General features: G+C 35.6%; 1 protein-coding gene across 2 annotated transcripts in view; it reads right to left on the reverse strand.

The window, feature by feature from the left end:
• The window catches only part of LOC105217288 (glutamate receptor ionotropic, NMDA 2B), a 162,403-nt gene that overhangs the window by 10,882 nt on the left and 138,633 nt on the right, over positions 1 to 12,888 (reverse strand). For both annotated transcript variants that reach the window (XM_054232315.1, XM_011192222.3), the window contains 8 exons: positions 11,935 to 12,706; positions 11,718 to 11,868; positions 10,847 to 11,440; positions 10,475 to 10,764; positions 10,253 to 10,405; positions 10,026 to 10,177; positions 9,430 to 9,937; positions 9,249 to 9,353 (listed from right to left, as the gene is read on the reverse strand). In XM_054232315.1, coding sequence (XP_054088290.1) covers positions 9,249 to 9,353; positions 9,430 to 9,937; positions 10,026 to 10,177; positions 10,253 to 10,405; positions 10,475 to 10,764; positions 10,847 to 11,440; positions 11,718 to 11,868; positions 11,935 to 12,706 — 2,725 coding nt within the window. The remainder of the gene's footprint in view (positions 1 to 9,248; positions 9,354 to 9,429; positions 9,938 to 10,025; positions 10,178 to 10,252; positions 10,406 to 10,474; positions 10,765 to 10,846; positions 11,441 to 11,717; positions 11,869 to 11,934; positions 12,707 to 12,888) is intronic.

Here is a 12,888-nt window from a genome sequence, read left to right on the forward strand (position 1 = left end):
GAAGATGTTGATATGGTCAATCATAAACAACATAATACGGTTACACTACAGCTTCCAGATTTGATAGCCAGTGTTCAAGGAATCGTAGATAGTGGTTCTATGTCACCACCGCCATGTAAACGTATGAAGAATGATGTTCAGTATTTGAACGAATCGGCGAAACCGGAAAACCTTGTTGAAACTCCGAGAAAACGCAAAACAAGTTATTTGAGACGTTCACACACAAGGGAGTCAACTATTTACCCTTCGGATCGAGCATATGCTGCGTGTCAACAAGAAAAAGGTTATAGTAATAATAGTAGAATAATGTAATTAAAGTTTGAGCGAAAGTTATGCTCTATGAAGAGATTACAACTACTTTTAGGACATTTATGGTTTAGATTATATAAGTTATTCATTAATTTCCCTTTAAATGTAATCTGTTATAAAATTAGTAATAAAATTGCATGATAAATTTAAATTATATGGTGTATTTAAATGTGAGGAAACACAATTGAGAAAACTTGCAGAAGAGAATTATCACAAACTAGTCTTGATCCAAAATGTAGATGAACTGAACTAGTTCTCAAATAGCGCGATTCTCAGAATTGATATGCATACATATATTTACAAAAAGCAGTTACAAAAGCCATCCATTGAAATTTTTGTTTTGCTTCATTTTACTCTTGTTTCATAACTGTTCACACTGTTAGTGTAAAAACACTTTCACTGACGGCAACACATTTTTTCAATTTATATCGCTATATAGTATGATATATGTACATATGTACTATAGTATGTGCATGTGTATTATGCGAGCAACTCTGATATAAATACATATGTAAATGTTTTCATACAAAGACATAAAAGCCAAATAAACGCACGAATTTTTGTAGGCACATACATCATCATATATGCTTGTATACTATATACACTTGCACATTTATACAATGGCGGATGTTATTTGTATTGGTTTTGTAATTTACACCAGGAACTGAGGAATATTCACCAGCTGTTGTTCTTATTTGTCAGGCAACATTTATGAAGTAATTTTGAAATTTCTTTTCAAATCAGAAGACAATTAGATGTAATTTCCTTTACAAGCAACAACGAACAGCAACGCAAAGAAGGAACATAAACGAACATAAATATACGAAATTGCTTCTCTTGTTTTAGCAACAATATCGCCTATTCAAAGAAAGAACACCCGAAGTACGCACACATATACAAATATGTACCTATATGTGCGTGTATTTAGGTGTACCGGCTTATTAGAGAGGAGGCTTGCCATTTATGAAATTTATACACGTATACAGATAAGTAGGTATGAATGTGTACATTGGCATACTTGTGGGCGCCTGGAATATTCACACATGCATTTGTGTATGTGCGTACGTGAGTGTTGGCATGCTATGCTTTTGTGTACACTTTCAATATTCTCGATTGAAGTACTACTGTGTAGCTGTTGACAAATTTTCAGAGATTATACTCTTATACACGTATATGTTATGAGTATTGTATTAAATAGCTTAAAGAAATTCGGCAGCTTTTGGATTTTTTATCTTGCATAAATCGGAAACGGTAATTTTCGAAAAAAAAAAATCATTTGTTTACATTAATGTTGTTGCCTTCAAAATAGTCCCCATTTGATATTATGCACTTATGCCAATGTTTCTTTCAAGCAGCCAGTTGATAAATAGAGTATTATAATTTTGTTCACATAACGGTTGTTTGTAAGTCTTAAAACTAAACGACTGAGATATTGGGTAAAGTTCAAATCCGGATGTCTATCTGTCCGTCCGTCCGTCTGTCCGTCCGTGCAAGCTGTAACTTGAGTAAAAATTGAGATATCTGAATGAAACTTGCTACACGTGTTTCTTGGCACCATAAGAAGGCTAAGCTCGAAGATGGGCGAAATCGGACCATTGCCACGCCCACAAAATGGCGATAACCGAAAAGATAAAGAGCTAAAACTAAGTTATAAAAGTTATAAATTAAGTTATAAAAGTGAAATATGGTACAAAAGATTGCACTTTGAATAGACATATTTGGTTGAATTTTTTTTTTTTTGGATGTGACCACGCTCCTACTACTAAGTTTTATGTACATATCTCGTTAACTTTTTAATCTAGAACAACGATACTTTCTAGGGTCGGCTTTTCAGACATTTCCTTATATAGTCCTAAAAATGGAGGAAATCGGATTATAACCACGCCCACCTCTCATAAAAAGGTTAGGTTGAAAACTACTAAAAATGCTTTAATTCAGTAAAGGAAAACACCAGAAACCTTAAATTTCATTATAAATATGGTAAAGAAGAGCTGCACTCAAAATGGTATAAAAAATTTTAAATGGGCGTGGCGTCGCCCACTTATGGGTCAAAAACCATATATCCGAAACTACTCGACCTAATTCAATGAAATTCGGTTCGTAATATTTTCCTGGCTTCCCATGATATGTTATGAAAATAGTCCACATCGGTTCACAACTACGCCTACTTTCCATATACCAGAACTTTGAAGTCGATCTGAATCGTTTACTTTACAATATATAAAGTAAGCACTGATAAACGTATCGAAACAAAACTTTGCACAAATACTGAAAATTGTGTGTTATACTAATAAAATTAAATAAATAAATTGTGGGAGTATAAAATGTTCGGTTGCACCCGAACTTAGCCTTTCCTTACTTGTTTTTTTTTTTGTTTTTTTTTGGAAATAGGAAAAAGTGACACGGAGTCATGACTGGCATCGTTTCGGTATTGTTTTTGACAAAGAATTCACGAACAAGCAACGAATTGTGCGCTTTTAACAAACGAATATCTAGCAGCTTCTACAGACAAAGAAAGCTATATTATATCAACATAAATAAAATAAAAAAACTTTTGACAGTTTGATAATTGAAAATTTAAAATTTCCGTTATTTTTAACACCCTGCATATGTGTATTCAAAGATTTTTTCGGACCTATTTACACCTATTTCTACAAAGTATCGTTAAGAGTAATGTCCTTTAAATGGTTGGATATTTATAATTTCCTTTCGAGGGGCGACGGCTAGAGAATAAATTTTTTATATAAGTGCACTGATAGTAAGTTTAGGTAGGTAGGTAAATGGGTAGTATTAATTGAGTTAGAATTTTATCTAATAATCCCTCCCTTTCCTCTTCCCATTCCTACTTATTAATACATTTCACCATAATCTCGGTAATTATAGCGTAGTTATATACTCGTTTAAACCCAACCTAAAATTACACAATTTAAACACACATGATAAGCGCCTGATAACATATTAAGATAATTAAATTGTGATGCAAAAGGTGCCGTTGATATTTTAATTCATACACGCGAGTATATTTACGTACGTGTTAGATTAAATGAGTTCAAACGTATGTATATATAAATATGGTTGCTAAACCAGTAAATACACATCACTTTTTAATTGAGTATATTAGATTCATGTTGCACTCTTAATTAACTGCAGCGCACCTCAAATACCTAAATACATACATATGTATATATTTAGTATTGCATTTTTGCTGCATAGTTTTGAACATATCTACAATAAATGTTGAAACTGCATATGGCACAGTTGCATGTATGTATAATATATTGTGGAGTATGTCAGCAAAGGCGTGCACATGTGCTCCGGATTTTAAAAATTGTACACACGTACATTATTAATGAAATGCACTCACGAACGTGCAAATGAAAATGTGCACAAACAACAACAAAATATATTTATAAAAGCATGTATGAATATATTAGCGAACATTAAATTAAGCTAAAAATAATTTTCAAGAGAAATTTCAATGAAATAATTGCAAAATTGCACAGTGACTAGGAAAACGAATGAAACACATCACGGGGAAAGAACCGTTTATATTTTGATGTGACAATTTTTGAGATGCTAAGCGAGTGCTAAGCTCATTTTCAAGCTTAAGTAAAATATTTGAAATATTTTGAAGTATATTATTTAAGAAAATGTCTACACTTCGTAGCCAACTATCGTAATTGATAGAAATATGTGAAGTCTGACTGCAACAAAAACATCAGAGTTTCCACACTTTAAAGCATTTCAGTTGTAAAATTGCTATATAACAATTATTGATTTTACAACAACAACAATCACTTCATTGGCCATATTAAAAAATGCTCAGTTCGTATGTAGAACGCAAATAATGAATTGAATTGTCATTTTAAAAGGTAGAAGTGCAAAAGTCCAGTAAAAAGTGGACGGAAAGCGACGTCAGCAAAGTTAAGTGTCAATGAATCAACAAATTCAACGGAATTTTATTATATTTACCGGTTATATTGAATGGGTTTGACAATGCATTTTTTCCACAATTTCCCGGCAGAGAGTATTTATTGTGAAAAATACAAACGAAACACTAACAATTTTATAAACTTTGTTTCATAGTTTCTGACTCTTTGAGGTAATTGTATATTTTTAACCTGGAGATATGGCGAAATTAACATAAACGCGTCAGATAATTTCTCATGAGATAAAGTATTTTGAGTACGAAAGATTTCATAAAAAACAGGACAGATATGAGTTTCATGTTATGTTATTTCATGACAAAATTCTGATGATATCAAAAATTATTTTTTAAGCATTATATAGGCTGTATGCTAAACGAAGGAATTCTTAAGGGTACAAAAATGAGGTTGTTAAAATGAAAATGATTAAAAAATCTACTTAATTGTTGTGGTGAACCATAAAATGAGCTTAAATGAGATATCTGATAATATAAAGTAATCCAGCAAATGATTATGACATATCAATCAAGAAAGAAGAATTGGAGGATTGCTATAATCGGTATGGCGCCTATGTTGAATGAGAAATTCGAAATTATTAGCTTACGACACAATAATCTTTACACTGTACAACAATCGGCTTACTTTTTCCGGGAGATTGAGTCATAAGTAAAAAACGTGCGTTCTTCGATTTTCGAAGTTAGCCTCCAAACTCGAAATATTTACCTTTGATGTTCGAAAAAAGGCTTTTTATTACAGAATATAGTTACTAAAAAATCCAAAATATGGATATAATCTAAATTTACTTCTTAATTCAATGGTATATAAAATGAATCGGTCAAGCTTATATGACAGAAGTTATTAAGGATTTAAAGTTTGGGCAACGAAATCGTAGACGGGATTACCAAGAGTGGTGTACGGCTGCCACCCGGAAACATGATCAACATTGGTAAACCCATGCACATTCTGTACGATGACATAGACAGGTGCATGGCAAGAAAACTCATATCTCGCTGGAAGGATCTACCGGGGTGTTAAACTGCAAAGGTTATGTGCAAAGCGGTAGATCAAAAATATACAAGGTTCCAACTGGCGCTTGATAGAAAGGGCTGTAGGGCCATGATTGGCATTCTTACCGGTCACAGCCTAGTAGCGGCACATGTCTATAATATGGGGCTGTCAGATCGGTAGGAATGCAGAAAATGTCAAGAGCGTGGCACCAAGGAAACAGTGGAGAATCTCTTGTGCGTTTGTTCTGCGTTAGCGAGACAGCGTTTCAGGCACTTAGGGGCCCCACAATACGATAAGTTAGAGGAGATACCTCATAAACTATTAAAATTCACGTCAGGCGAAGGCATCCTAAACGATGACTACTACTCAGGGAACATGTGAAGGCACTCCATTCTGGTATCGCAAAGGACGATAACTAGTCTATGCGTGGCCTGCAGGCCTAACAGACCAACCTAACCTAACGTAACCTAAAGTTGGGTGTTCGAAAAAAATAAAAGCTTTATTATATTTCGAAAAATACGGGGAAAATTTTTATAATGTCGTTTCTGGTGAGCAAAATTTCGAAAATCGAAGGCGAATATTACGATTTAGGAGGCTAACTTCGGAAAACAGAGGACATGCTTTTTACTTATGACACAATCTCTCCGAAAATTTACTATATTTTTGCCAAGGCGATTTTGCCGCATAGTGTCATAAATAAATTTAAAATTGTTTTAAATTTTAAAAAGTAGAAATAGGCAGACGGATGATGAAGATTCTACATCTCCAACTACTTCGAAAAGTTTTTAAAACAAAAATTAGATAATGCAAACTATTATGCTCTGTGAAAAACAAAAATATGAGAAAACCGATTTTTTAAATTTCAGAAAATCAAAAATGGTATTTTGTTGTACTTTGAAATCGAAAAGGCACCTTCAGTGAGCACATTTAGGGATATACTCAAATTAAATTCGCTTAACAAATAATGCCGAGAATTAAGATTTGTTTGACAAGTGATTGATATTAAATCAACTTAATTGCCTTTATACAAATAAAATCAAAATGTACACTGCATATACTATGAACACGTACAAATAGCTGCCGATATGCCAGTGTTTAAATCAATTAAGATTTCCCTACCAAACAGGATATACGATTACGTATTTAAAAAGTTAAGCGAAAGTGAATTAAAGCAAACTATGCAGAAGCCAATACAGTAAATACAAATTAAAATGAATTTCAATATTCACACACACACTCACAAGTACATATGTACATCTGTATAACCATGCGTATAAATTGAATATGTAAATATGTTAATGCGACCGGATAGATCTTTGTGCATACATAATTGATAGGGAAATTGATAAAACCATACTGTATTGCTTGTAGCAATACATTTTTACCAACATAGATACATATACATATGTATATATTGTATGTATGTGTATATGTGCGCTTACGCATCTTCGCTCAAGCTGAAAACCCACATTCTAAAGGTTTCACTTCTATTGTTGTGGTATGCGGTATTTATTGCACATACGAATTGCTTGATTGTTTGTTATTGCAGTTGTTGTACATATACTTGTATATATAGAGCTGAATCTTTAATAATAAGTAGTGATTAAGTTGTTGTAAATAAAATATGATGCGCTGTTTGTTAGAACCACACAAAGCACACACATGAGGAGTAAGTGCTTACTAAGCACTACTAAGCACTAAAAATTATATACAGAACTAAGTGCCGCATGTGTGAATGAGTTGGGAAAATTGTTTTGCGGCAGCGTGTGCATAATGTCACATACTACGCGTAAGTACGAGTTTGTTTTTTGGTGCGCGTGCATGATTTTTGTGAACTAAAGAGATTTTGTCTACACGGCGCTGTAGTGATAGTTCGTATAATGGGCGGTACGCACAACAATATATAATATGTAACTATATAATAAGTGAACAATGCGCCTTTTCAACGACTGCTCAATTAATATATTCGCCATATAGCTAAAGTAAATGTTATATTTACAAATATACATATATATATATATGTTTGTTTGTGTGGATATGTAAATGCAATTACATTGATGAGAAAATTTGTGTATACAACGATCTCACTTAAGCCCACATCCAAAATCACTACAAGCCCTCCAAACCCTAGTCAAACAAACAACACGAGATAGAGCATTAGTTGCAGGCATCAAGCCAGTCAGCAGCTTCGACAGTTACCCAAATCATGATAAAGTAATTTAATGAAGTCATTTCCATATTGTCAGGCAGCCTAATTCATGCAAACACGTTTTTGTTATCTATCTACATATGTATGCATGTAAGTGCGAAGGTGCAATGTTTGTACGGATATAAGGCACATATATTTGTATTCAATAAAGATACAAATAAATTATTGGTTGTTGTTGTTGCTGTTGTTATAGGTATTTACATTAGCATCTATTTACATATGTATGTATGCCTAAGTACGTATTTATTACGCATAAATGGTTTGTATGCATTAAATATGTGTGGTATTGAAAGCGTACGCATACACCACTGCGTATGAGTAACCTAACAATTGTAGTTAATATGAGCAGTATATTAGAGTAGGAAAAAAATCGCTGAAAAACACTGTTAGTAGTTACATAAATGAGGCAATATGTAACTGTGTATATTTTGTATATACATATCTACCAATAAAGTAAGCTAAATCATTTGTGAACACTTAAGCGTTCATACACCGAGCATGCCTTAGAATGAGGTTTTGTTTTGTTGTGTTAAATATTTGCATTGAACTTATTTTCTTTTTTGTATCCACAAAACAGAGCGAAAGCGATAAAAACAACAGGAGTATACAAAACGAAAGCTAAATGTACTAAAAAACATAAGTAAACAACACTCCAGGATAAATTCCGAAGCAATAAGTAAACTTGTGAGTATAGTATATATACATAAGTGTATGTAAAATTTGCATGTATATGTGTTTAGTATTATATATAAAAAATGTTAGTATATAGCATATAATGTATGGAATAAGTAATGGTAATGGCTATGAGGCAATGAGTAGTTTAGTGTAGCAGCGCAGCGTAGAGTAGTTTGATTTTATTCAACATTGTAGGAATGAATGTGTAGCGAAGTATGATTGAGTACGAGCCAGTACAATTGAGTTGAGTGGAAATGCCATAATCCGATTTTTGTGTTAAGGCAATGGTATTGAAAAAAAACAAGAATGAGTCACAAAAAAAAAACAAAAACAAAAACAGAGTAAACAATTTTAGTGGCGCTGCTATTTTTAGCTACGTTTCTGACCGAAATATGCGAAAAAATAATAGGAAAACAAGTATAGAAACAAAAAATAAAAAAAAAGAGAAATAATGCTCTCCGAACCATTAGTAAAGAAAAAATTGCATAAAAAACGGAGAGAAAATGAAAATAAAAGAATGGCAAGAATTGTGTTACTATTAAAGAGCAATTTGGCTGTTGGCTCAGCAAATACGGGTCAGTTAATAAGTCAGTCTGCCACTAAGCCTTTCGAGTTGGCAGATTTTGAAGAGATGCAGACACATCCCAGTATACATATGTACATATGTGGACTATGGAATTCAACGAAATTTTTGGCTGGCATAATAGAAGCTCATATGGAAGTTAAATGATGTCACAAAAACAGTTGAGCTTCTCTAACTCGAATCACCCTATTACACAAAAAAACTGCGAGTTAGAGAGATTTCTCAGTTACGGAATGTAATCTGTATGAAATTTGACTTCTAATGCCAATTCAAGAGTTCGAGTTATAGAAGTTCGAGTTAAAGAAGTTCAACTGTACATATGTATGTGGATATATGTATGTATGTGTATTTATAGATGACATTAATGCTTGTGTGTTTGTGTTGTTTGGCGCATGCAGGATTTATAATAATAATACCAATTCATTGGTGGCAAATTGACTTACTCACTAAGCAGGGTATTTTGTTTGGATTATACTACAGGGCACTAGGTAGCTATGGAGGAGGCGGGGTCACATTTATATGTTCATAAAAAACTTACCACCTGTATAGATCTTGTGCGCTCGCAGCTAAACTCAAATTGCCCAGCAAGGGTGGCCGCTCTTTCAGATGATGATGATTCAACAAATCCGAAGATGACGCTAATCTGCAAATGTACAGAGCACAGTGTTTCATCTCAACTGTCCGCTTATTAACACACCATCGACATGGCTTTTACTCACCTCAATTGCGGTGGCTTAATGCCATGCTGATCCAACGCCTTCTCCAATTGTCGCACACGCAAACGTGACATATCCAATTCGTGCTTCACTTTCCACAGATGTGTATCACAAATCGGGTCGTTGCAGCGATGTTTTTTCAGTATTTCCGTTGCCTCAAAAACTGCACCGCGAAATGTCAACGCTTTACCCATTGATAGCGATAGCAAAGCACAACAATGACAGCCATCTTTTTTGGCCAGTCGTTTGCGCACATACTTAAAATAGATGTGTTCGAGCAGTAGTAGTAATGCGGCAAATAGTATACCAGCCATTAGTAGTAAGAAAGCGGATAAGAACTGTTCGAGCGCAAGTGGATCGGAGGATTTATGCTCTTGTTTGCCAGGGCGACATGTGCCCGTCATCCAGTAGCGACGTAAACGCTCCAGATCACCATTGGCGCGAAACTCTAACAGACGTTTGTTGAACATTTGGACGTATTTTGAATTGCGACTAAAGGCGAGACCATAACCTAGAAATATTGAAGAGATATAAAATGTATGAAAATTATGTTCGTTAGGATTTAGTGTATCTAAAATATATCTATACTTTAAACTAACCTGTCATGGCATACCAACTGCCGACAGTCATTAAACGACAGTCCTCATCTTGTGCCACCAAATAGTCCAGCACGGTGCCATCGTAGATGAACGAGTCGAGATTGCCATTGAGTACGGCGGCTACACCTTCAGCGACGCTAGTTTTGTTGTATCTGTGAAATTATAGTAAAAGATAAATATAAATTTTTGAGGTTAAGTCTGTGTTATTTAAGTCAGTGATTACTTACTGTCTCATGTAGTGATGCATATCCTTAAAATATTTGTGTATGGTCGAGTCAGTGTGGCTGTAAGGTATAGTGCCGAACTTAAATGATGGTTTATGCGAGTAAGGATGCACCAAACGGCTGTCGTTCAGACCGCTGAATTCGTGAAATTCCTCTCTGTAGATTAAATATAAAATGTTTTCACCATATAATATGACATTCGCTATGGGCATGAGCCACACTTACCGCGTTATCATGAAGGCAGCCAAGTTAGCAGTGTAGATGGCCAAGAAGACCACAGCGAATAGAGCCCACACGTTCGTCATGAAGCGTGAGGTGAAACCGCGCGGTGAGTCCACATGTACAGCAGCCTGAAACAGTACCGCCCACACAAGCCAATAGGTGCGACATAACGAGAAACGATATGGCGTTACGCTAGCATTTTGTAGATAGAGTTTCATATTGTAACCGCTTGGTGAGAGCCACTCGAAAAGGAAGATCATAAATGTGGCCGCATGTATCGCCACAATGCCAACCTATTTTATAAATTTTTAGAGAAATAAACAAGAGTTTTCAAATTAAAATCGGAAGTTAATCTACCGTGCGACACCAACTTACCAGCATCCACGAGGCCGTATCGAATGGTTCGAGAAAAGCTGTTGGTGATATAATACCGGTACGCTTAGCCACTACTATCGCAATGCCAGTCTCCATGAATGGCTCACTAAAGTCCACCACAGCTTCGCGTTCGGTATTGATCATCAGCGATGTCAATACCATGTCGGTTTTACGATTTACCAAATCCGCAATCAGCCCATTCCATTTACCATTCTCAAGTGTACCCCATTTACCATCTTCGACCCGAACCAATTCGTATGTGAAACCCAATTCTTCGGCAAATTTTTCCAGTAGATCGATGCAAAAGCCACTACAACACTGATAGAACGATTCATTGCGATGCGCTTGCCCGACATCGATGTCAGCGGCCATCTCGTGATCGGCCGCGACCCGACAAAGGACGCCGCGATCCATTAGACATTTGCCACTGATTGGGTCGGCGGGCGAGAGATTGATATAGGGTGCCTCTTCGAGGAATGTTATCTTTAAATGGAATTTTTCGGGTACACCCTGTGGTGGAGCATGCGAGTTACCCGGCCAGGCGATGTCACGTATATCAAGCTTTTGCGTCTCCCATGACTTCCACACGCCAATCTAATTAAGTGAAGAGTAGGAAAGAGCGGAAAGCAATAGTAAGAGCAAAGAAGTGCATAGGAATAAGGCGAGAGGATAGTTATGTATCGGATGGAAATACGAAAAATCAGAAGAAGGGAATTTTTAGCAAATAAATTGGTATATAATGAAAGAAAGATACACTAAATCGAACGGCCAGATAAGTTAACATAATTGGGTTGATGAAAAAATAAATAAAACAAAAATAGTGGGAAATTTTGTGGTGCAAGTAAATCAAGTGAAAATTTTGAACACTTACCTCTTCCCAAACGAGATTCTTATTGTTTGCTCCAGGACGCAAATTCATGATTTTCAATTCAGCAGATTTGAGATCGCCATCGGCAGTGAATTCAATATTGGGTTTATTTAGATCACCCTCTATGGATACGTTGCGCAGATAACGGAAGAAGCTGAAAGTAAACAAATAATTGAATTAGTGTTAATACTGCTTGAAATTAATTTATTAAAAGACTTACGTTTCTCCGTTATCCCAGCGTCCACGTCCCTCATCCTCACACGATAGTGATTGTGTTGTGAGACGTCGCCCCCGATTTGCTGGATCCGTGAGATATGCTTCCACACCGAAGGCGTAAATCTTAATCGCATTCGATATTTCATTCATCAGCGCCGCACTACTCGTATCAAAGTGTACACCCAACATACCAATTGGGAATTGTGGATGTGCATCCTTCTTCTCGATAACCGATTGACTGACGACCCACACATAATTTTCGCCAGTTAACTTCATTTCTTCAGCAGCTCTAAGAATAGTAACCGCTTCGCTTTGTGTGGCATAGAGGAGCATCACTCTAGCCTCGCTATTCACTAATTCCATCAAGTCGCTGGTGCGCGTTACCACAATCGAATTGAGTATCGTGAATTTGAAATGGTCTTGCATTTCGGCGACACGCTCCCTAACAGCCTGTACAAAATCATCGTGTCCGGCTATCTGAGAGGTGACAACCGAAAATTGATGCCATTTGTAACGCTCTAGAATGCTCAACATAGCAGCACTTTGATGTTCTATACTTGGAGCTAACTGAAGTTGAAGTGTCGATTGAGAGGCGCGTCTCTCCAGACCCGAATTGTCGGCATTCCATGAGATAACCGGTATTCCAAGATAGCCGGCCAATTGTAGAAAATATTGAGCGGAGGCAGTGCTATGACCGAATTGTTCATTATTCATCATATATAGTATGGCAGAGACATTCGCTTGTAAGAACTCTTTACAGAGTGTACTTAAAATGGCTGTAATAAGAGAGAAATGTCGAGAAAACGCATAAGTTATTGAAAAATCTAAAAATATATAAGAATGCTGATTTAAAGATATCAATATATAATAAGTAATAATTCAGATGAGAGATATATAATAGATTTATGATCTTTTGTCAAAACTTTTGGGATTTCTTTCTTGATTCTTCTTTGAACGT

This window comes from Zeugodacus cucurbitae, chromosome 5 (assembly GCF_028554725.1).
Source record: "Zeugodacus cucurbitae isolate PBARC_wt_2022May chromosome 5, idZeuCucr1.2, whole genome shotgun sequence".
Classification (NCBI taxonomy): domain Eukaryota; kingdom Metazoa; phylum Arthropoda; class Insecta; order Diptera; family Tephritidae; genus Zeugodacus; species Zeugodacus cucurbitae.